Consider the following 25,232-nt stretch of genomic DNA (forward strand, 5'->3'; position numbering starts at 1 on the left):
TCCCTCTTGAACTCAAAACATACTAGGTTGAGAGCTTTTGGCTGGTTGGCTGGTTTTTAATTAATCTCCGTTTTTACATTTAGCTCGAGGCATTCCGTAATCTTCGTTGCTATTGCAAAGAGTCTGGCTGCCCACCGGGAAGATTTCAAGGGAAGCTGGTGGAAAACTACAGACCACCGCAACCCATTGAAGGGAGACTCGTCAAAGAAGTCAACTTTTAAGGGAAAAAGTCCTTACACCGAAATTCCGAAACTTGTCAATAAGAATATTCCCACCTATTAACGACGATATTCGAAGATAGAGAAATAAGAAATTGATAGGAAACTGTCGCAAAATAGGATCTAATGTAGTTTAAGGGTTGTAGATTTATTTTTGGGATTGCCGGGTGGCGGGGGTCAGGTGACCAGGAAATGTTGGTATACTGCCACTGTACAGTCATGGACACATAATTGTTTCAATTGTTATATTTTCATGGAATAGATTTATTATATAAAGAGACAAACATTATGAACTCCAGACTGGACATTTATACATTCCAGTTACTATTTGTACACGGTTCAAAATAATTTAGTGATGACTTTAGGCCTTTGACTATGATTTTAATTTCTTTAGTGATAATTTCCTATGCACTAATCTAACTTTACTCATTTTTAGGCGTTTTAAAAATGTTATATTAATCCAACCAATTACAGATGTCTGTTTTATAAGTGGTTTCAAATTGTGTATGACATGTCTAACTCCATTAGGTGTACTTTATAATTATAGATTTTTGTTCTTATTATTTTTAATTTACTTGTATGTTCCTGATATAGTAGATAACATTCCAATGTAAATATTTTTTCTCGTTTAATTGGAGATAAATATATGATTTTGAAAAAAGTTTATGTAAAGACGGTTTTACAAACACCCACATGAGTTTTTCTCGAAATGTCAAAAACACCACACTTTGTTAGAGCTAAATTTACTGCCCATTTTTAGACTGTTTGTCCCTTTGACAAATATTTTTTGATAACAAATATCTTGTTCTTCAATTAACGAACACAAAAAAAAATGTTTTATTGAACTTTTTTAAAAACCCAAAGTATTTTTCTATAGAGACAAAATATTAAATTTTTATACCTAAACAATCTTGTAAAACTGTCTTTACTAAAAACCATACCGCTTCATCACTAAATTATTTTACCTTCAATGATATATAATTACAAATATATTTTAAAATGGTGATTAAGAAATGTTTTAAGAAAAACCTAAAACAAACCCAGATTTTTTTTATATAGACGAACAAATTTAAACAAGAGCCTGAAAAGGATATAAAAAAATGTTTTATGCAAAATATCGTTTGTTTTAGAGATAAATTATATATATATAGTTTTTAAATTTTAATATTAAAAATGGTGGCTTGAAAAAATGAGTGAGATAAAGATATATAAACTATATTTACCAAAGTTTGGTGTCTAAGGCCTTTGGCTGACACCATATGTTTGTTCTCAAAAAATATATATTTAGCGAAAGATTTGAAAAGGCCAAAAAATGAAAGTAATTTTTGTAAATTTTAAAAATGTTAATTTACTAATTGTAAATGGGAGGATTTGTAAATTATGCTATTGGTAATCAGGAGCAAAAAAGGTTTTAAATTTTGTATAAAGAGAATCAAGACCCAGAATTGTAAAGAAAAGAACTGGTTTAATTGAAATAATATGGTATTTTTGCGAGTGAGCTTTTACTCTTGAATACGCGAAGCATGAAATCCTCTCTCCCGAGAGAAAACCAAATATGTTTGTTGAAGAGATACTGTTCTCATCATTATTGTTACAAATTAGTTTCTTTTGGAAAGGGTTTTTGTCTCCAAATCTTCCATATCAAACAAATTTTAGAAAACCCTTTCCAAAGCGAAAGAAGAGTCTAGGTTGAGTTAAGCAATAAAGCCAAAAAATATTAAAAAATAAAGTAACTAGGACACAAGTATAAATTGTTGTTAATTTTATTTCAAAAACCCAACACGCTCCTTTTTAACGGATGATTCTAATTTCAATTTTTCGTTTAAAGATTTGTTCAAAGCTATTCCAATTTCACATCCTGGTTTAATGATGCTTAAAACGCTCTCCTGATGCAGACTTCCAGATCCAGTTTTTCTAACTGACGTTATACTACCTTTTTCCGTTACTGTTAAAACTAATTTTCCCAAACTACAAGCTTCTTCCGATTGACTGCAATCTACAACAAATTTTTGGCCAATCTTGGGAACAAGGAAAGGTTAATTATTAAAAATGTTTTATGGCAAAAATTAAATAAAAATTATTACTCTTGACAAACTAATAATGCAAGGTAGATTTGAAATATCTAATCTTTTCACGTCATAAGGATCATCTGAAACTTCAATTTCAGGCGTACCATCTTCATCCGTTGCTAAAGAAACATTGGGAATTCTGTACAAAAAATTTAATACAATTAACATGGTATTTAAAATATAATTGATAGCATTACTGAAAGCCTCACTTCGTATCAAATAGTGCAGCTTTCACAGCGACAGAAGCTGCATCTGCTAAGCTTCCACCACATTCTAAAATCTAGCATGATTTGCTCTTTAAGAAACTTGTTAAATTACTAATGCGTAATTTTTGCTAAATTACCACAATATCAATGTAAAGAACCCAAACTTGACTCCCAGGAACGACACAGAGCGATTCTAAATCCAGACAATTTAGACTTGAATAAGCCCTGTTTAATAGTTGCGTTATCTCTGCAGAAACATCTTCACCACCCCTGCCTTCAAACTCTGGATCTGCATTAGCCGAACTAATAATATTTTTTAAGTAATTACAAACTACTGGAATAAATGTAGGAATAATTGTTATACCAATCTACAAAAAATTCTAATCGTCCTTTATTAGGTTTCAAAGGTTCGGGTGCATCTAACTCTGCTTTTACACCAACTAGAACATCTGTATTTGCCTTTGATAAATAAATTAAAAGTGAGTGAGAATTTAATCTTTAAATTGGACTATATTTGTGTTTCAAATACCAATCTAACATGGGCTGATCCATTGCAATTAGAAACTACATCAGTTTCTAACTCTATTTGACGGTACTGCAAACATTCACGTCCATCCGCTCGGCAATTATCCTTGGATAATATATATAATCGGTAAATTTAAAAACCCATTCATTAATTATTAAAATTTATACCTGAATTCCATGAATTATAAATGTTTTCTCTGGTTCACTAATTAGTAAACTTGACATTTCACTGTATATGAAACTAAAACTAACATATAAGAAAAGCACGTGGTTCAAGACTCAAAACCAAATTTTAAGCAGACTACAAATTATTACTAATTCTTGGCGTCGGTTTTTGGGACGGCCAGCTTTGATCTCGCGCTATAGCGGCCAACCCATGCGTTGAAGTTTCTATGTTAACCTATGAGCCAAAGATTTCTGTATGAGTTAACTTAACTCATACAGAAATTTTATGAATATGTTTTTAAAAATAGTTTTTGCATTGAAGCCAATATAAAAATATGTATGAGTTCAGCGCCACGCTCGTTATAACGGGAAAATCCTTGCTCACGAAATTTCGGCGAATGGGTAATTGGCCGCTATAGCGCGAGATCAAAGCTGGCCGTGTTTTTGGAAGCTGATATTATACAAGGTTCCTGGATATTATCAAAGATAATATAACTACGTACCCTAGATTCGAAATCACGGATAGCGCGTTCTCTCGTGAGGCTTTTACCACGGACATTCAATATACTGTCCGTGCTTTTACTGAGTTCGCGCGGAAGCATAGAAGTCGGAAAAATCGGGCTCCATAGCAGGGTGAGAAATAAGGAATTTCAATAGATAACCCAAGATTATATTACTCACCTTTAGTTTTCTTTCGTTTAGAAACATTTTTAGAGCTACAGGCATGATCCATTATTGTTTTAAAGCAATATAATGCAAAAATATCTGGTATCTTGAAAACCGCATGTTAAAAACCACCGCGCAATTTTCACTAAAACTGTACGTTTTAACTAGATGTCGGTAGCCCTGCCAGCTCCAGTTTTTTCCGACTTCCGCCGGGAACAGTTCTTTTTATAAACTAACGTGGCCTTATTGTTGAAATGTTGCTCTTACGTTACAGTCTCTTACTTTCACAAGCCTACGAGCGCGCGCTACAGTCACGAGGAGAATAGATTTTTCTAGCGCGCGTGCAAATCACTCGTGCGAAGAATATACTAATAAAGCTGTGTCTTGTGACGTAAGAGCAACATTTTAACAAGTTCGGCAAGACTACTCAGTAAGAGCCTGCGTTACGTGCAAGGAGCTTGATTTCGAATCTAGGGTACGTAGTTATATCAAAAGTGGATATAAAACAGAAAGTCTGGGAGGAAAAGGGTTCGTTAGCTTTCCCAGTGGTTTCCTTCAAAAATGAGGAGCTGTTTCCCCTATACAATGATTGAGCCAATCAGGAACGACTCTGTTACGTTGGGCCTATGTCTCATGACGTCACGGCAGCGATGCCAGACGTACGATAATTATCGTACACGTACGCGAATTCCGTTTCAGGTACGATGTACGATGTAAAATGTATTATCGTACGCGAAAGTACGATAATTTTGTCTATATTTTCCAAATTATTTTTACGCTGTTACAACACCACATATGATAAAATTAGGAGTAGAAAAGGCTTGGGCATATAATCGTGTTTCTTCTGCCGTTGCCGTTATTTTCTACGCGCGCAGTGAAGGATGGAGCCTGCAGGGGAAAATTCCATATGTCTATCGCGAACTCTTTCCCCATCTAGAAGCCGAATGCCGAAGAACTCCCAGAATACCTAGCGCTTTAGCTGACCCCTATGAAACGGTAATGTACGGATATTTCCGAAACGTGGCAAAAATAAAACATTTGTGTAATGTTTTTAACCATGAAATTAATTATTCAATTGAAATGTCTAAAAGCGTGTAACTTCCCTTTGTCGGTTTCTATTGACATTTTAAGCTATGAATATTTTTTACACGATCCGATTAGTTGGGCGAATGAAAAATTTAAAAATGTCACCCCAAAAATTTCGCACCTACTAATTTTCAATTTTTTTTCGTATAATTCCACTGATCGTGAGTTTGAAACTTTCATACAAATCTGGTCTAGATGGAATCGAAACTCCAGTTCTATTATCTAATATTCGAGAGGGAACCTCTTCTAAATATTTTCCGTAATTTTTACTTGACATGAGGTCGTCAGAGAACGTAGCGATTACTTTTTCTTAATGAAAAAAAATACAGTCATGATGGTCCTGTATGGGCAAACCTATGGAGTGGCGTCAACGTGGCCAGCCTCTTTGAACACTTAGAGCACCAATCGAAACTCCTGGTAGTGCCTTTCCTTTTAACAATGTTGAACGTCGACCACATATTATAGGTTAATTTACAGCCCAGTTCACACTATAAACTTAATTTGGACACTTTCGAATAGGCCAAGCTTAAAGGGCTCCACCGGCGTTTGTATTTCGTCAGTTTCCCGCGAATTACGGACATAGGGAAAGCTTCGACACGTCGTCTGCTACCTGATTTTCTGGGTGAATTTTTCAAACACCGGTCAGTGGGTGCCTGCACCAGTGTGAGAAATAAGGCACTATCACAGGCCAATCGCCCTGGTGACCACTTTATTAATTCAAAGTTTTTTCCCTTCAAGATTTTAGTTCATTATAAAAATTCTATATTAATCCCTAAAATTGTTTGGTCTTTGCTTCTATGCTGTGTGCTTGGCCTTATGTCAATTGTGTGTATGCATGGTTGACTAGGGGAGTCTGTCTACTCTACATTATAGAAGAAGCGAATGTAGCAGTAAGCAAAAAGAAATATAAACAGTCTCTCTCTAAGTAGGCTTGTTCGGGTCGGGTCTATAGCACATATTGTCAAGAATATTTAATTTGACCATAAATTATGAAAGCCTGATTTTGCAAGGTTAAAAGTGGTAACTGGCCACAGGTCCAGTTTTAAAAAAATCGATATTTCTCACCCTGGCCTGCACGATTTTACTACGCATACGCCCTCTTTTAGCTACAGTAAGAGCTAGCGTATAAGCAGACGTTACTGACAATCAAAGTTTTAAAACTTTCGCGGAAATATATGAAAATATATTTTTATCCGTTGAAATAACTTACTTTATTATTACAATACAATAAAGAAAAGCATTCACTACCCGATTTACGCATTTTCCATTCTAGCAGACGCTACACACCCAAGAAGTGATATGAAACCTTCAGCGCCACCTAGAACCGTTTCGGTTGCGAGCTACGCCATATACCTAGTGTACGATAATTTTTCATTATGTACGATATTTTTACAAAGTTCGTACGATAATTCATTTTGAGGCTTCTGGCAACGCTGCGTCACGGTCAGAGGAAATAGTTCAGATGGGCGATGCTAGCTAACCTAGCGGTAAAACCAAGAAGCATATCCTCCTTGGTAAATCTCCCGAAAACGTTGTCTCGTTGGTTAATTTATTCCTTTTTCAAAAATTTGCCTCTGTTAAGTTCAAGAGTCACTGACTCACTGTAGCTCAAGCTCGTAAGAAACATACACCAGAAGAGTTAGCTTTAAAGCCGAAAAGTAAATTTAGTCAGTGTAATTTATTTATAAAAGATTTGTATTCAATTGGAACTATACAAAACAGTGAATATTTAAACCAAGGCTTAACTAAAATTCCAGTAGATAGGGTCTCATGTGCCATAAATAAACCCCCGTTGTTAATTGCCTTCAAAACTACAGGGATTTTATTGAGGTTTTTTTGCCAAGCTATCCAATGTACTACATTGGAGAGTTCATTTGCATATATTGGGTCACAAATTATAACTGGGTCAATTCCTTCAACATTAAGTACTAAATTGTATACCCAATTGTTCCATGCGTACAGAAAGCCACTATCTTCCTCTTTCTTCAGAGTAATGCGAATGTAACAACTCGCGTTGAGAGCACATCTTCTAGTAGTTCTTTTAAAGTTCGATTGTTCTTAAATTCGTTAAACACTTTAAGCCGCACACCATATTCAAATAAAACAAAAACGTTTTTATCAATTATCTACCTAAGCGGCTAAGCCTTGCCAAACATGTGAATTTTCACAAAGAGCAGACGCACCAAATCCAGCCCAAAGACTATATAATCAGGTGGATAAGGAACTGAAGAAGAACTATAATATATCAGCCGATTTACGCAGGTACATGCGAGTAAAGCGCCATTTGTAATGCTCCGCCAAAGGGGGTAGGTACAAACTAGGGGCATGCTTGGGGGATCCTCATTTTTGATGGAACAGGGCTACCGGGTCCTCCCAGCATTTCTGTTTTATATCCACTTTTGGTTATATTATCTTTGACGGCATTAAGCAGTCTGGCGTCAGTCGCCAGGATGGGACGCAGTGGCGTAGCCAGGGGGGGCACAGGGGGCACATGCCCAACCCCCGAAACGTATGGTTGTACGTACAAATATTTTTAATTTTTTTTTCAATGGCGTGCCCCCCCTCCCCGAAACAAAATCCTGGCTACGCCACTGATGGGAGGAGCTTAGATATTATGACGTTGGGAACGCGCCACCGCTCAAAAATTGTATCGAAGGGCAACGATTTGAAACTTGACTAGTTTAAAGTGCCAAGGCTTAGCGAGAACTTTAGCTTAAAACATTTGAATACACATCGCTTTGATTGAACGAAAATAGGTAAGAACATTAATAATAAAATTCCTTTATTTATGATTATCAAGTTATATTGTTAAAGTACAGGAATTGTTCTAAGAATCACGAGTCATTTTCTTCGCCGGTTAAATCGCGCAATCCCGGAAACCTTTTGTGGATGGAGTCAACGACAATCGCCTGTCTCCTGATTGAATCAAAGATAATTTAAACTCGTACCATAGATTCGAAATCACTCTCTCGCGCGTTGCTGATAGCGTTTACCCACTTCCCGCTGGAACTCAGAAAAAATTCGCTCCTGGTTTGCCCTTACCGCAACCGATGGAGCCTGATTTTTCTGAGGTCACGTGCCGGAAAAGGGTAAACGCTTCGTAACAAAACCGTCATTAGGTGGTTTTTTTTCGTTTGTCCGGGGACAAAAAGTGTAAACTTTTTACCCTAAGACGTTTTATTCGCCTTTTCTCGGGTTAAGATTTACCCTGTCCCGAATTTTGTTCGCTTGTTCCGGAGTATTAGGGTTACACTTTTTACTCCTCCTCGAAAGGAGGTGTAGAGCGTAAATTAATTTCTAGGAACCTTGGGTGTAGAGGGAGTAATCTAGATTTGTCGTCTGCTTAAATTTCGTTGCACGAAAATATGACGGGAAACTTTTTGTAAATAACCTTTAACCTTTAACTACTCTCTTCCTATTCCAACTCGTTTTTTTCGTCAAGACAGAATTGAAGTAAAATGACGTCATATGGCTACACTTTTTAACCTTCTCAAAAAACCCAGAACAGGCGAAAAAAAAACCACCTAATGGAAAAGCTCTCAGTATTCGAATCTAGGGTACGAGTTTAAATTATCTTTGATTGGATCAAGTGAGTACGTAAGACGCAAAAGGCACCGCCCATTTTAGCCCCAGATGGTTAACACTAGATTGAAATGAATATAGTCATGGTATCGTCTAATAGACCCATAACAAAATTATTATAATAATAGTCAAAGGTTTTCACTATTGAAACTGTTAAATGTTAAAAAACTGTGATATCTTATTATAATATCAGGCTTTCAAGTGACTCTAATTCACTAATCGCACAGTACAAATGTTTAAACTTTATAGTTTTTAATCATGTAAAACCAATTTTTAAATCATTTGTATTACGTAAAAAACCTGAAAGTCCAAATTTAAAAAACAAATGTCTAATGGTCCTTATGGAACAAATAGCAATAAATAAACAACTATTAATGTAACCATGATAGGTCTATAATATTGTTCCAATAACATTATTATACACTTTTAAATGATGTAACTAACTTGTCTTGTAAGTAATTTAATGGGTAATTTAAATGCCTTTCTGTACATTATCTGTAATATTTTCAGATTACCTATAAATAAGTATTAATGCCTTTGTGAAAATTTAAAACCTTAAAACTACCCTGCACATAGGAATTTTTCTTCAAAAGCAGGATGAAGGAACCTCGGAAACCAATCAGAAACTTGATATTTAAAAAGAGCACAAAAAATACTATTAGATAGAATATTTAAAGAAAATCCAAGGTAAGATTTGTTATTGAAAAAAAAGTAACAAAACGAAGGTTTTCTTAAAATGACGTTTTGGTTACGAATGCCTTTGTGCAGCCTATGGAAATCGTCAAGAAGTAATATTTCAGAGAGCCAGGACCAGCAAGGACTATTTATATAGTGCTTGTTGAAATAATGAAAATTTTTCTGTAAACAGAACGACGCGTCGTGTTTTAGCCATTGAGTTAATAATAATATAGAGCCTCAGACCAAAGATAATTTAAACTCGTACCCTAGATTCGAATACTGAGAGCTTTCACATTGACGGTTTTGCTACGAAGCGTTTACCCTTTTCCGGCACGTGACCTCAGAAAAATCGGGCTCCATCGGTTGCGGTAAGGCGCAAACCAAACCATAGACCGATTTTTTCTGAGTTCCAGTGGGAAGTGGGTAAACGCTATCGGCAACGCGCGAGAGTGTGATTTCGAATCTAGGGTACGAGTTTAAATTATCTTTGCTCAGAAGAAGGTTCGTAAAAATAGTCCGACCGGTTTTTCTCCATAGGCTTTAAGCCATAGAAATCTCATAGGTAACTAGAATGCTGCCGCCTACGGCCGAGCTTGACGCCAGTTCGCCTTGAACCTTCAGCCAATGAGAGGCCGTAGAGTGGTTCCGCCAAGGAGGATAATAATCCTCCTGGGATCCGCTATTATAGCGGGAGATAGGTGACGTCATTATCTCTGGTGACATTAAACTCTTGGCAGAACCACTCTTTGAGCTCTGATTGGCTGAGATCTGGCTATCGTCTGCCACGGCGTTTGGCCCATTTGCCAGTTACACGGCAGCATTCTAGTTACCTATGAGATTTCTATGCTTTAAGCTTACCATTAGTGGCAACCATCCTTGGAAATAAGGTTTTATTTTAAACTGGTCCTTATGACCAGTGACCCCCTAGCATATGAATTATTAAACTGGTCCTTATGACCAGTGACCCCTAGCTTATGAATTATTAAACTGGTCTTATATCAAATGTTCTAATGTCATTTATAAGCCTAAAAAAACCTATACTACATGTTTAGAAGTTAGATTATGTTGGTAACATCAACTTTACACGTATTCAAAATAGCTAACTGTATTTTATGAGTACCACAAGAATAGTACAATATAGTACTATCTCATCTAAGACTACTACCATAGCCTAGAAGACCTTCGTAATTTACCGTATTATCTCTCTTTCTCTAGGCCCCGTAACTCCAGAGTCTCCGGTCCGTTACCGCGTAACCAGGTAGCCTACCGTACTCCAGGGAAAGCGAGACTAGAGGATTGAGGGTTTGAGGCCAGAGGGGGGTTAGACAGTTCGACTCGTTCGAGAGATGCGAGCGAAGGGACTCTACATAAAACCTCGACGTGCGGCCGCGGCGGTAGTAAGCGGAGTCGCTGTACATATAAATCCAGTGAATAGGGAAATCAAAATTGATATAAACCTTAAATTAATAGGTCATCTACTATTATTTGGAATTATTAAACTGGTCACCTTCTGTTTTTTTTATTATTTCGAATTAATAAACTGGACACGTGACCAGTGACCCCCCAAATTTTGAATAAATAAACTGGTCTGAGCAATTAATTAACTGGTCTTTGACCACCTGACCACCGTTATTTCCAAGGCTGGTGGCAACGGGACTGAAACAGTGTTGGAAATAAGCTAACGTACTGGTCAATATGACCACAATACCCCCTACCAAGAACTCATAGAGGTACTAAGAACTATGAAAAACTTAAATGGGCCTTGGTGTAATGGATTTTTACATAGAGGGAGAACCGTCGACTGCTTAGACTGTTTCTGAAAGTATAACAACAAGGCAGCATGGCTGCATGGGCGAATGTTAAGGTTCCAAGTTCTTAGTACCTCTATGCATTCTTGCCCCTACTTAAAAAAGAATTTACTGGTCATGATCTCTCTTTTCTACCCCACTTATCTCCGTCCCTCTTTTATTTTACTTTTGAAAGTGAAAACTATAATGATATTTATTTATCACAAACCAAAGAGCTTTGATATTTATCACATTTCTTAAGGAACTTTAAAAAATATTTCACCATCTTCTTGTTCTTCGAATAAAAACTTATCCGTATTTACAGTTTTACATCATCTTCTAGTCCTTCGAATAAAAACAGTTTTACTCCTTTCTGGCTTTCTTTTTGTTTCTAAAAGCCATAAAGAAATTGCAGGATAGGCATCAATGTCTTCTATGCTTATGTTTCTTAAACATATTCTTAATGATTGATCTAGATGTTTCGCATTTAGCTACAATCAAGGATACTGTATTAAGAGGATAAGAGGCAAAGAGAAACTTGATTCCGGCCATGCGCATTAGATCCTAGCTCGGCTTCAAATTTTCTATTCCGTCAAGGCCAAATTTGATATCTGTTATCTATACGGTGCCATTGGAATTCTGTCGTTGACGGAAAAGAAACAAGGCGGCGCGTCTTTCGATTTTAAACGCGCCAATGCTGTCGGCGTTTTTATAATACAGGAGGTACGGCGGGCTACCTATCCTCTTATACAGTATCCTTGGTCAGATTCGACGAATCTGACTGATTGTAGCAGAAGAACGTCAAATTGCATTACTGCCAGATGCCAGGAAATACGTTCGATTTAGGATTAGAAATAAGTAAAAATCCGCAATTTCATTGGCTGTGAGAAGCTGAGAGTGCAACGCTTTTATCATTTTCTCTTTGCGGTATAGAAAAATAAACTGGTCATTATGACCAGTGAACCCCCCCGATTCCATTTCATTTACTGGTCATAGCCCAAAATAAACTGGTCTTTGAACGACGCCACCGCCTTATTTAAAACAATGGACTCGCACTGGACTGAAAATCAAGGAACTTTTTCAAAGTACGCCTGGCGCGTTCTGTGGACAATATTAAACAGCCTTTTTATGTCTCGTGGACTTGAATGCGCGCGCAGTCTGGCACAAGACGATAATGCATCGTAGAAGGTAAATGATAAAAATCCTTGATTTTCAGTCCCGTTCCCACTAATGGCAAGCTTAAAGCCTGTGTAGAAAATCCGGTCTGGGGCTATATATTATTCTCAACATAATGGTTTTAGCTAAGCCTTAATATGTCAAAAAAGCTACCTGGCTAAAAGGGAACACTTGTTGCATACCGTACAGGTGAAAAGTTTCCTTTATTTCAACAAGCACCAAATAAACAGTTATTTGCAGGTCCTGTCTCTTGGATATATTACTTCTTGGAAATTTCCTTGAAGATGTTTTATTGAAGCGTCTATAATTGCAAGTCTGGTTGTAGTCCAGTCGCGTTGACCCAAACGACAATCATACCGATGGCGAAATTTTTCCCGATAATTTTTCGGTTATTTACTGGCAACCCTGTTTTTATGAAAGGGATGGGTGCTTCCATTTCGGTAATTTTGCTTGAAATGTGACGATGCTTGAATATCTTAGGTTTTTTTAATTAGTTGAAACGTAATATTATAAGAGTAATGATTAGATCGTGATTAACCAGATGCTTATATCAAAATCGAGCGGCAACGAGAAGAATGTAGGATTTCGACATGTTGCTTCAAGATTAAATTGGTAAGGGCATACAAATGTCAATGTTGTAAGCCTTGGCGTCTTCTAATTGGTCAATATTATTGGCCGAAAAATAAGAGGCATGCCAAATCCTACTGACCTTTTCTGGGGAAATGGCTAGCACTCCCCCCCCCCCCCCCCCCCCCGCCCCTTACAGTGGGCCATGCCCCTTATGACCACTCATTTCTAAAATTCTCCTTTTTTGGCTATTATCAATCCACAGCATGTCCAGTGTCACTGTGTACATTTACTAGGGAAATTGTCCATAAAACCTGGAAAATCTTAAATATTTCTGGGAATTAATTTTGTTGACAAAAAGTCAAGGAAACCACAAATATTTAGTATAAATATGGAAATTTTTTGGGAGTTGAGAATGTTTGTGCTAACAAGTTTAAGGAAGCAAAATTATCTGTGATGTATCTCTATTAAATCATATAAACATGGGAAAAGGCTAGGTAATGAGTTTTTGTATTAACTCCGTTGGAAACTAGGAAATTTTTATGAACTTCATTATCAAGGTTACTTAAGCTCCGAGATTCAGAAACTGGGTTTAAAATGATAATATTAGGCATCCAAATTAGTATAACTTTGAGCTATTTGACCTAAAGCCGAGAGAATGTGAAAATGTAGAATATTTTGGTCAAGCCCTTGATGCAATTCATAAGGATTGAGAATGAATTTTGAAATTGAATTTTAATTTAAAATTATTGTTTCAAAGTGGGACGTTTTTGTAATAAAATTTTTATTTGTGGTGGATATCTCACATTTGATTAGTCGTCACACTCGTAACCGTGGTTCACCTGAAACATTGCCTCAGACTGTAATACCAATGGCTGTGTTAGAGGAGGACACTCAAAATCATTGCTGTGGCAATCGATATTGGTTCATTAAGGATATTTGTGGTATCATTTGTGCCATAATGACTTGGTTTCTGGTGTTGTATGCAGATTACGTTGTTGTATTTGTTATTTTGTTGCCAGGGCCGTATCCTTATTATAGGTAATGATCAAATAAGTACATTAAATAATTAAACAACTATATTAACCAAATCTTTACTATGTCTAGTGCTGTTAATTTTGTGATTTATCAATTTGTTGCTTCATTGGCTGTGATTTCTCATGTCAAAACTATGTTTACAGATCCGGTATGTTTCATTTATAATAAATTTAAAAATTTCATAATTCTCTTATGCAAATTAATTTATAATTTAAAATTTTTTTTTTAAGTTCAACTAACTTTGTTATGCAATTTAGGGTGCAGTGCCTAAAGGTACGGCAACGAAAGAAGCTATTCAACAGCTGGGACTTCGAGAAGGAGAAGTTGTTTATAAATGTCCAAAATGCTGCAGCATTAAACCAGAAAGAGCTCATCATTGCAGCGTGTGCCAACGTTGCATCAAGAAGATGGACCACCATTGCCCCTGGGTTAACAATTGTGTTGGAGAAAAAAATCAGAAGTTCTTTGTACTCTTTACTGTAAGTTAGCTTTTTTGTTGCAAACTGTGTTTTCAGCTTAAATTCAACATTTAATATCTTTTGGTTCAGATGTATATCGCGACAATTTCAACCTATTCATTCTTTCTGGCTGTTAGCCATTTCATTATGTGTGTTAACAGCGAATGGAAAAGTATGCATTCCTCAAATTTGCATATACTTTAAGCAAAGTAATTATAAAATTTTTCATCATTCAGAATGTTCCGCACATTCTCCACCTGCAACGATAGTTTTATTACTTTTACTCATCTTCGAAGCACTGTTGTTCGCAATCTTTACAATGGTCATGTTTGGGACGCAGCTACAAGCGATCTGGACAGACAAAACTGTACGAAGTCTTCTTAATATTAGCTTTGTGACAAATTCTATTATTTTTTTCAATATTTAAGGGCATCGAGCAACTGAAGAAAGAAGCAGTTAGGTGGCAAAGGAGGTCAGCCTGGCGTAGTGTTAGAGCGGTTTTTGGACGATTCTCTTTAGCGTGGTTTTCACCATTCACGAACCTTCCAATTGGGGGCAGGATTGACGGATCTTTACATTCAGTGTGATCCGCGATTAAAATTAACCAACAATACCTGCAGTTTATAGACTTAATTATCCGTGGCAGTTATTATAACTATGATACTTTTGAGATTGCAGTTGTGAAACTAATCTTTTTAGCATATAGATCTTTTGGAAGTTTTCATTCATTAATTTATGATTTTTTTATACCTGCCTTTTCAGAAGTATTATTCATAACAGAAAAGTCCATTTAATTAGTTACATTCCACGTACTACTTGCTTTAATAGATCTTTCTATAAAATATTAGAAATTATCAGAGGTGCTTGTTTGTTACCTCTACGACATAAGTCGTAATTTTTAAAGATAAAAAGCCCACGCTTTAGTCTCAGGCGACTTAATGATCTTGCTAAGCAATAACATACTAATGAGGTTTGAATTTTGTGACATATAGAGGAACATTTTATAGTTGTACATTTCATTTATATTATTTTATGGAAATATCTATTACCCGTATTTTGATAAAACTTCAGTTTCGTACAAGTCTGCTAGACTAAAAACATAAAAATCCATAGACGTTTCAAAAAAAGTAATACGTAATTTTGTAGATAATAATCGTGAAGATGAAATTCATAATTATAATGGTGCACGTAACTTGTCCATAAAACATAGTCGCAAACATATAAATAAAAATATACTAGGTGCATTTTCCTAAGGAAGAAATGTGCCGTTTAAAATTAACTTTTTAACGAAATTAGACTCGCCTCTACAAAGCACCATAATTCGGTCATTTATTTACACCCAGTTCAACCATCATTTATATTTCTGTAGTTTTTGCATATTTTACCCTGGTTTCATTTTTAAAACTAATTAAAATATTTCTATGAGACCTACTTGAAATTTAAGCTATCAAATTGTAGAAGTCTTTTGATAGTTTTTTTTTTGAGAACCAACTTACGGTGTTGGCTAAAGGCCTTACACACCAAAAGTCTTTTGATAGTGTATTGAAAGACTTTGGTACTCATTTTCAAATGTTCTTTTTACAGGGTGGGCTGTCATAAAAAGTGATTGTTTTAAAACAAATTGATTTTAATAATATAATGTATTTTAATGGAGAATTTACAAAGTTGTAAAAATTGTTTCTCTAATCATCCCAATTCAAAACTAAATTAAAAAATCTTATTTAATGAAAATTTACTTGTAAAGGCAATTAAGCAAAAAAATTGGCCCTTTTTTATACAAATTAAATTAAAACCAATTATTTTATAACACTTTTTTTTTAAGTCTAAAAAATTCCAATCACAAAATTTTCTAAATGATGGTTCATTTCCAAATGGTTCCGGGTGAAATATGTGGAAACTGTAGACTTACTATGTGCCAGTTATTTGAAGATTCGAATTGGTATAATTTTAATATTTTGGAAATAATGGCACAAGTAGAAGCCTTTTTAAACACTTCATTACGAGACAGTTGCAACAGCACACGACTGTTGAAACTTTGAATATCGGTAATTTTGAGACCATCTACACTGCTTTAAAAAATTTATAAAATGTAACTATACATAGTTAAAAAACTAAAACGAGAAATATTAACGTGACTGAGCTTTGGTAATGACAAATATATACTAAATATGCTTTTATAGTCGAGAGTTAGGTATGAATTCCGTAATTAGATGTTGCAGTCTGTTGTACAGCGTTTTTTCATGAGTGTAGTAAAACGGAAATCGCGCTTTTAAGTGTCTGTGAGGGTTAGTTGCCTGTGGAAGAGACATTGTGCCTTGGATCATGTTGTAATAGCCGTCCCAACCCTTAACGCATATTTGAAAGTTACATAATTTTATTCAAAGTTTATCATAGGTGCACTGACATGTACTATTCTGTATAAAATGTAAACATAACTGTAAAAAGTCATGGTAAATACAAATGTTTCAGAAAAAAAACAATGTTCTAATTTTAAATAAGCGGGTCGAAAATTATCGATTTGTTTTTCAACCTTGGTACTATAATTCGATTCAATAAAACCATATCGTAAGTTTAGTAATAGACGCTTAAAGGGAATATAACCTCAGGTATTTGGTGTGGAACACCAACGTTTGCAGCTCTGGCCACTCATGCCTTTGGCTTTAAAAATGTTTGGCGCTACTGTACAGGAGGATTTTAAAAATTGAAGGGGTCTTCCATAAAGATTGCTTCGCAGGTTATATTCCCTTTAAATAAATCATCCTCCCAAGAAATCGCCAAGAAGTAATATTTCCGAGAGCCAATACCTGCAAGTCACTGTTCATATAGTGCTTGTTAAAATAATGCAATTTTTTAACCTTAACGGCAGCTAGGAGCAACAAACACAGCACCCTTGCTCCAAGACTACAGCAACAAGCGTTCCCATGGCGTTCCTTTTTAACCAGATAGCTTTTTTGACATATTAAGGATTGGCGGAAACACATCGTACTGTTGATAAAATACGCGAATAAGTAGATTAGTCCATAATTAAAAGGGATTAATTATGGACTAATCTACTTATTCGCGTATTTTATCATTTTGCACAGTCCATAGGTGGTTTCTTCTAACTTAAAGGGAATATAACCTGCAAAGCAATCTTTACGGAAGACCCCTTCAATTTTTCAAATGTCCCTGTACAGTGGCGCCAAACATTTTTAAAGCCATAGGCAAGAGCGGCCAGAGCTCCAAGCGTTGGTGTTCCACACCAAATACCTGAGGTTATATTCCCTTTAACATCGTGCTGTTTACAGGTGAAAAGGTTCCATTATTTCCACAAGTACTATATAAACAATACCATGTGGGTCCTGGCTCTTGGAAATATTACTTCTTTGCGATTTCCTGGGAGGATGATTTATTCATGGAGGAAGAAACAAGAAACTACTGAATTATTTAAGCGCCTATAGGTGCTTCTTAAAATGCTGCTCTCTTTTTCAAAATTACGTTTTTGCGCTCGATACTACCAAAGATAATTTAAACTCGTACCCTAGATTCGAATACTGAGAGCTTTCACATTGACGGTTTTGTTACGAAGCGTTTACCCTTTTCCGGCACGTGACCTCAGAAAAATCGGGCTCCATCGGTTGTGGCACGGTCAACTTCGATCACACGCTGCCGCGCTATATAGCGCGTGATCGAAGTTGGCCGTGGTTGCGGTAAGGCGCAAACCATGGAGCGAATTTTTTCTGAGTTCCGGCGGGAAGTGGGTAAACGCTATCGGCAACGCACGAGAGAGTGATTTCGAATCTAGGGTACGAGTTTAAATTATCTTTGATACTACTTCTACATTATGGGGCTTATTTAAACGCTTTTATACTCTAACATGGCGGCGTATGTTCACGCGCAAAATGAATTTGGAGATCTATCGATTTTGAATACTTAATTAACTCAAGTTATAGGCCTTTTAAAATAAATCTTAAATAAAACAAAAAATGTTAGAAGTTAGTTTTTACCTATTTTCCTCAAAAACGTATATTATCGAACATTATCGTATAATTATCGAAAATAGCTACTGGAATTCGTAGGCAAAAAAAAGCAAGATACTTGATTTTTAACCTCTATTTCCAAATTTACTCATTTGTTTTCGTCTCTCCCTTTATTTTATTTTTGTATATTATTTTTTGTTTTGCGTCTTTCTGTAGCGATGCTCAAACAAAAGCCCACCTGAGGCTTATTGAGCAATTATTTTTGTCATAAATAAATAAATAAACCTAAATTTCAAAACATAAAAGATCAAGCATTGAACTCGTGGTGGGTCTTCAGTATCGTATCAGCGCGTGGAATTTTGATTTAGCTCGCTCATTCTCTCGAGACTATTTAAAAGAAACGGTCTATGATTTTAATAGGTGTTTCTATAAAATAAATCAATAAAAAAATTAAATGTATAAAATGCTTTTTAGTGCTTTATTGGCTCGCGCGTTTCGCACGTCGACTTCAAATACCACGCGCTCCCTATCTTCAATAACTTTAGCTAGTGACGTAGAAAAAAAATTTAAACGTGACCTAACGTATTTTATAGAAACACCTATTTTTAAACGTTGACAAATTTTAATCGTTTTAAAATCTTGCTTCATCGTCATTTAGGCCTAAGACTATTTCTTGGCATAAAACATTTTGTCATGTCTTATGACCATAAAAAAGGCTTGGGCGACATCGCATTCAACATTACCGACCGAACTAAATTTAAAAGAGAGCTTGAGGAAGATGATTCGTTTTTGTCCTGGGAGCGAGAGATGGACATAAAAACCCTATCGAAATACATGCAACTGGTGATACCCTTCAACTTGATCGAAAAAGCTCTGCAGAACGAATTCAAGCCGCTATTCAAAGATAACCTCTTCGATATGCCAGAAAAAAAATCCAACAAAATCGTAATGAAATGGAAAATTAAACTCGTTTCTTTAAGATGCCCTAAGATACTTTCTCGAACAGGTTAAAGATAGCAAAAAAGATGTTGAAAAGAGCGCGGTAAATTTGGATACGAAGAGTAGCTCCAGAGAGATGCCTAAACGGGAGGCAAAGGACCGAAATGCAGCCCATCCTCCAATCGTTCCCAAAAGAATATCACCAACGTTAAGCAAATTGAGTCCCGATCACTCACTCGGAGGCGACGCGTTACCAACCAACACTTTCAAAACCGAGGACAGTCATCTAACGAGAGAACTTCGACGATCAGATCCTTTGTTGAGGAAAATAGACGCGTTGAAGAATTTGTTGCAGCAGTTTGAAGTCCGATATCTTAGGAATATGAATAATCAGCTAAATAATCTCAACCAAATTGATTCACTCATTCAACTTTCAATTCCAAACACGCCATAATAACAATGTCAAAATTGTCACTACGCTTAATTTGTATACCCCAATTTTATAAATAAATTAAAATTATTTTGAATAACTATAAATAATAATTTTTATATAGACCATATAACCCTTCAAGGGCCGCGTAAGCTAATTACTTAAGGTAAGACTCGTCTATTGAATATTATTATCCTGAAGTTTATAACGCCAAAGCAAGAATGTATTGAAGTTACTAAGAATATTTCAGCATAACATTATCCCCTGGTACCATCCTCACAGCTTTTGTGGAGAAAGTTCGTCTGCATTTAAGGGGCATTCAAGGTCAAACCATATAGCAAACTTGAATGGGAAAGCAGACGAATTTAAGGTACAAAGGCTGCGAGGATGGGAATCAGAATCCTGTTGTCCAATATTCTTAGTAACTTCAATACATTCTTGGCCAAAGCAATAGGTTTGAAACGTCAACTTCAGGTGGGAGGTAAATAGTTCTGCCCAAGTGACGCGCCACATATAAAAGATAAATATGTTTAGTATTTAATTTCCTTTTATCTTACTTCTACAAAACTTAAAGAGTATATTCGAAAAACTGGCGTAGATGACGCCTTAATAAATACTGAAGTGGCGTATTTGCTGCAATGACCAATTTTTTGCCCTGAGAGTGATTGTTAGAAAATACTAGACAATCAGATTGTTACTAAATCAGCTGTCCAATGGTAGCTATTCTTTTCATTTCGGACATCTTGAATTTGATTTGTGCGACGTTCAAATGTGGATCGTCAACGTGAGCTACTTCGAGTAATTTACATCTTTGTTTAATGGTATAATTAAAGGTATAAGAATATTTTGCGATCAAAGAGTTTAAAACGATCTGTTTTAATCGATTATCTTAAAATTAACTTTGTGTGTGAAAATACGTAGCCATGTTAGGGTATATGAGCAGATAAATTAGACTGATATTCTTCAAAGAGGTAGTCGAGGGGCAGATCACTTTTTTACCAGGTGTCCTAATAATCATGATTAAAAATTTAATCATGATTTAATCATTGTACTGCCAAAGCTACAGATTTAATTTTAATCATGATTTAATCATACGAGGGTGTCCTAATAATCATTGGAGTGAGCTGCCCCTCGGAGGTAGTGTCGCGTTCAAAAAAATTATTTTGAAATCGGCTACCGGTTATTGTCTTCAGAAGTCACTAGATGACTTAGGCCTGTGTGGTTACTTGGGTACTAGCTTAGCTGATTATTGATATTAGAAGTAGTTGAAAAATCTGTACTAATGTGTCTGACGCTAAGACACGTCGTGCAACTGTTAAGTCTTCCAAAGTTGTTTTAAATAGTGTTTTCCAGCGTTCAAGGCAGTGGCGGATACAGAAAAAACTCAAGGGGGGGGGGGCGTTAAAACACATCTTGAGCTATGAGTGTAATAACAAATCATCAAGTAACATGCAAAGCTTAAGCGTCAAGGGGGTGGGGGGCGCGCCCCATATGTATCCGCCACTGGTTCAAAGCCTAATTTATATTAACTATTTTCAAAGCAAGTTTATGGATTTTATCAAATATAAGAACTGGGTTTTAACACTTAAGTTGGTAACTATAGCTTATACATACGGGAAATCTTTATACAATGTGTCACGAGTGTAAATTAACTAAAAAAACAACGAAAATTGAAAACAAAGATAATATTTATTTTATTTGGAATAATTTCAAAGAACTGAAGTTACATTTTTATGAAGAGAAATTACAGCCTAAGGATACATCATGTAGTAAAGTATAAGTATCATACGCAATTTAAATTGAATATTTCTGTATACACCTAGAAAAGATATAAATAATTTGATAAGCTATTTGGACAAGCGATCTTTTAACTCTTTCATGAGCACGGAACCAATAACCATCTTTTCGCAATTAACACATATTTGTCCCTTTCCATTATCCAGCACTTGAACAGAAACGAGCACGGTTGACTTTGTTGATAAGGTTTGGCCTGAAAATCTTAATTTTACCGGTGAAGGATCAATTGAGGATATTTGTAAAACGTTAGCGGCTTCATAGACCTTAGAAATAAGGGTTTTATCATTGTCGTTGCTGCCTTCGGGTAGAGGTATTTGACTGACATTCTCATTCATTCCTTTCAGTTTCTCTTGCCACGTTACAAATTCGGTTTCACTCATTAAGATGGGCTGGACGATTTCTCCGATAGGCGCTTTGATGGTCAGTTTGAAAGTTCTTTTATCCGTTTTAAGTTCAAATCCTGCCGGGTTTGTGCTCTCGTTGTAATCAATTCCCAACGTGGCCAAAGCTGTCGAATTTGGCGATAGTGGCGCCATAGCGGGGAAACCCTTGATTTCCATATTACCTATTTTCTTGTCGGTTATCGCGATACCTTTGATAGGGTCTGTACCTTCGTTTTTAAACGTCAGTTCTATCGTTGTCATTTTGGGAGAATATATATTGCTGTTTCTAGGGAAGCGATACGTGACGGACAGTCCATCGCTGCTATAGCGATTTAACAGTTCGATTGGTTTTTGCGACACCCAAGCTGGCGCAACCGAGTTAAGTTGGACATTTTTTCCAGATTGATTATTATCCAAATTGTAAGTAGTTTGAATGGGAACGCTAGGTGAGGGCATAGCCTGCATTACCGGAACAGGAACGGAATCATCGAAGTCCAAGAGTAAATCAAGGTTAGATTTTGGTTTGGTCGTTGATGGTGGTTTTTTATTGGCGTTACTGTTGTCTCCACTCGATGACCCTGAAGATACTTCGTCCTCCGATTCACTCTCAGAATTTTCCGAACTAGTCTCTTCCGCGGATTCTCGCTTCTTCGGTCTGCTTTGAATTTTGACCTTTTGCGGGGCTGGTTCGCTGTCCTCTCCCGATGACTCCTCCGACGACTCGTCAGATTCCCTGCTTTCAGATTCACTCTCTTCCTCACTGCCGGATTCGCTACTTCCTTCTCTTGAACTACCTCCGATGTATTCGTGGGAACCAGATTCGTCTTCGGAGTTGTCAGATTTCCCGGAGCTGGATTCCGTTTCGGAATAGAAAGAAGATTTTTTTACGGTTTTCTTGGTTTTCTTGGCGATTTTTGCGTCTTGCCAAGGGGTAGCCACCTCCACATTGCGTACGCTCGGATCAGGAGCTACTTCTGGAAAGTCTGGAAGTTCGTGATATCCGGCCGCTCTGCCATTTATGAAGTGCGATAAAGATCCCAAATGAAACTGATCCCTGTCTTTGAATTTTGATTGAAGAACAGGCGCTGGTTTAGTAGCCAATAGTACTCTTTTGGAATATTTTGACAAAAGCGTGTTGGATTCCGTTTGAGGCATAATCAGTTGTCTCAAAAATCTAGCCCTATCTCGAATGTCGTAGTTTTGGTCGTATTTGGCCAAGCTGAAGACATATTGAGTTAGCAGTCTTGTTTGTTTCGGGTTTGTTATGAAAAGTTTGGCTGCTAGGTTCAGCGTTTGAAGTTTAACAATATCCTCTTCCGTTACAAAGGTTTTTGCAGCTTTTCTCAATACATCAGGAGCGATTTTAGGTACTCGGTCAGCGTATTCTCCCAACAACCACAAAATTGAGGCTTTGGCCATTGGAACTGCTATGAAATCTACTAATTTGGCCATATGGATAATGATGTCCTTGTACTCGCTAGGTTGTAATTGTAGCAACTTTTTTATGACAACGACACTTTCAGCCACAACTAGTTCATTTCTATTAGACAACAACAGAACTAATCCATTTAAACAAGTATCAGTAACTTCGGTTATGGTACTTGCGCAGCGTCCTATAGCTTGAATAGTGGCGGCAACAAATTCCATGTCTTGGCTTCCCACATAAGTCTGAAATTCTCTGAGGATAACGGAGATGTTGGTTTCAGTGGCTAGATTTGTTAGTACTTCCAATTTTAATAGCTTTATATGTGTTGGTTCGCTCGATCTGACAAAGAAATTCTTCAAATAAGGTTCAAAGATTCCTTTATTTGTAGTGGTAATTGTGGCAATGTTGCTTAAAACGACAGATTGGACTTCTCTGTGACTGTGAAGTAGCCTTATTAGCGCTTTAGAAATGACATTTATTTCATTTTTTGGTGAAATATAGTAATAAAGTTGAGCCACAGCCATTACAACAGCTGCATTGCGGCTTTGGAGCAGTGGTTTGCAGTTCCTGAGAAGTAATCTATGATCTGGGTCCATTATGTATGGTTTTTCTTCATTAGCATCCTTCTCCTTAGATTCGTCGGAATCATAGAAATGTTTATCATCTTGCGATTCACCATGGCCATCCTTGTTTGGGTTCAAGAACTGGGTTCTTGCGTAGCGTGTCAGCATGTGGATTATTATTACTTGACCCCATTCCTCCACATCAACCAACAAATTGCACAACTTCCGGTAATTTTTATGGATAAGCTCGACTCTTTCTGGACATACCTCCTCGAAGGCCATAACAGCACTACCAACTACCAGTGTAGTTTTGTCAGACAGTAATTTTTCAATAACTTCTATCAACTGATCTCGTTGCTCAGGGTCCAAGCTGTATAGCTTTGGTATGGCATGAGCTGCGGTTTTTCTGACATAAGGGGACATATCATTGGCAGAGTCCTTGATAGCCAACATCATTATTGGCACAATAACTGGGACACGAATACTAGAAAGAACTCTAAGGGCACTGGCTCGGATAAGTTGATTGGGATCTTTCAAAGCTCTCTGGAACGTACTGATTGACAATAGGGCCAGATCTTGTTGTTCTTCGGCGTATCTGACGAGGTAGACGTAGACCAGTTTCTTCACCTCTAAATTCTTGGACACGACATTTTTGACAACAGCTGGGAAGAGGTCTGATGCATCTTTACCCTTGGCAACCATCCCGATAATTCTCTTCATCGCTTCCAACTTCAAGCCATCTTTGTTCCCGTCCAGCATGTTTTTAAGATCTTCATGTTTTCGGAAATCGGAGGCGAAAAAGCCTCCAGCCGCTGGATCATTTACATATTCGATAGCTTCTCCAGAACTTGGAGGACGTTCACCGGCGTAACTCCCATTATTCGCCATTTTGTTATACTTCTGTCTATTTATGAAAAAAACGTGACGAGACTTCAGAGAGAAAGCCATTTCCAGCTTAACTTGGTATATGTTGATTACGTGACTGTTACTTCCGATAAGACGCGGTACCGTGTTCGCCCGTGCTTTTTATTTACGTTGTCGTAGTGGTATTATGTTTAAAGCGCCATCTATTGCTTTAATTTCTCAATTGATTATTTTATATAGTACTTTGTATTTATTACTAAAGTAAATTTTAATTTTAGTATTTGCGTAAAAAATTTATTTAATTTAATTTTAAAATTATTGGTTTTTAGACTGACTGGTGGATTCTAGATGGCACCACTATCTTATGGAGTGTCATTGCATTTCGGAATCATAGTGCCAAATTCAAACTAGAAACATTTCCATCATTTTTTAGGTAATATGCAACTTGCGTTTGATGATTGTTTTCACATAATGTTATATGTGTTGTTATTATATAAGTCATAAAATGCATAATTTATCAACGTATAGAAACTGCCAGCTTCGAGTGTAGGAGCCAAAATGACGTACCAATTTAAAAAAAAAATTGAATATGAAAATAATTTATTTTTACAATTTATCGAGAACGTCTTTTGGAAAACTAAGAACTTCAT

The 25,232-nt window shown here is 36.5% G+C and overlaps 5 protein-coding genes across 5 annotated transcripts in view; 3 read left to right on the forward strand and 2 right to left on the reverse strand.

The window, feature by feature from the left end:
• The window catches only part of LOC149951458 (carbonic anhydrase 1-like), an 80,531-nt gene extending 78,562 nt beyond the window's left edge, over positions 1-1,969 (forward strand). The window contains exon 7 of the mRNA XM_090168062.1: positions 84-1,969. Coding sequence (XP_090024188.1) covers positions 84-221 — 138 coding nt within the window. The 3' untranslated portion in view covers positions 222-1,969. The remainder of the gene's footprint in view (positions 1-83) is intronic.
• Positions 1,970-1,981: 12 nt separating this feature from the next.
• Positions 1,982-3,327, reverse strand: LOC149951459 (exosome complex component RRP42-like). Its single transcript, XM_090169557.1, has 7 exons — positions 3,187-3,327; positions 3,023-3,124; positions 2,858-2,952; positions 2,631-2,796; positions 2,497-2,567; positions 2,303-2,426; positions 1,982-2,236 (listed from the first exon to the last, which is right to left on the reverse strand). The coding sequence occupies exons 1-7, from the start codon at positions 3,241-3,243 to the stop codon at positions 1,982-1,984; spliced, it is 870 nt and encodes a 289-aa protein (XP_090025683.1). The 5' UTR covers positions 3,244-3,327.
• A 9,243-nt stretch (positions 3,328-12,570) lies between these two features.
• Positions 12,571-15,957, forward strand: LOC149951460 (palmitoyltransferase ZDHHC3). The gene is made up of 7 exons (XM_090168063.1): positions 12,571-12,770; positions 13,542-13,766; positions 13,833-13,911; positions 14,021-14,242; positions 14,312-14,393; positions 14,458-14,588; positions 14,650-15,957. The coding sequence occupies exons 1-7, from the start codon at positions 12,700-12,702 to the stop codon at positions 14,806-14,808; spliced, it is 969 nt and encodes a 322-aa protein (XP_090024189.1). The 5' UTR covers positions 12,571-12,699; the 3' UTR covers positions 14,809-15,957.
• Positions 15,958-18,736: 2,779 nt separating this feature from the next.
• Positions 18,737-19,649, forward strand: LOC149951461 (uncharacterized). The gene is made up of 2 exons (XM_090170031.1): positions 18,737-19,125; positions 19,187-19,649. The coding sequence occupies exons 1-2, from the start codon at positions 18,874-18,876 to the stop codon at positions 19,571-19,573; spliced, it is 639 nt and encodes a 212-aa protein (XP_090026157.1). The 5' UTR covers positions 18,737-18,873; the 3' UTR covers positions 19,574-19,649.
• Positions 19,650-21,252: 1,603 nt separating this feature from the next.
• On the reverse strand, positions 21,253-24,702 carry rb (adaptor related protein complex 3 subunit ruby). The gene has a single exon (XM_090168064.1). It carries the CDS (start codon positions 24,664-24,666, stop codon positions 21,397-21,399), a length of 3,270 nt encoding a protein of 1,089 aa, XP_090024190.1. The 5' UTR covers positions 24,667-24,702; the 3' UTR covers positions 21,253-21,396.
• Between the last annotated feature and the right edge of the window lie 530 nt (positions 24,703-25,232).

The sequence above is a fragment of the Leiobunum rupestre genome, chromosome 3, assembly GCF_980474605.1.
Source record: "Leiobunum rupestre chromosome 3, qqLeiRupe1.1.hap1, whole genome shotgun sequence".
Classification (NCBI taxonomy): domain Eukaryota; kingdom Metazoa; phylum Arthropoda; class Arachnida; order Opiliones; family Sclerosomatidae; genus Leiobunum; species Leiobunum rupestre.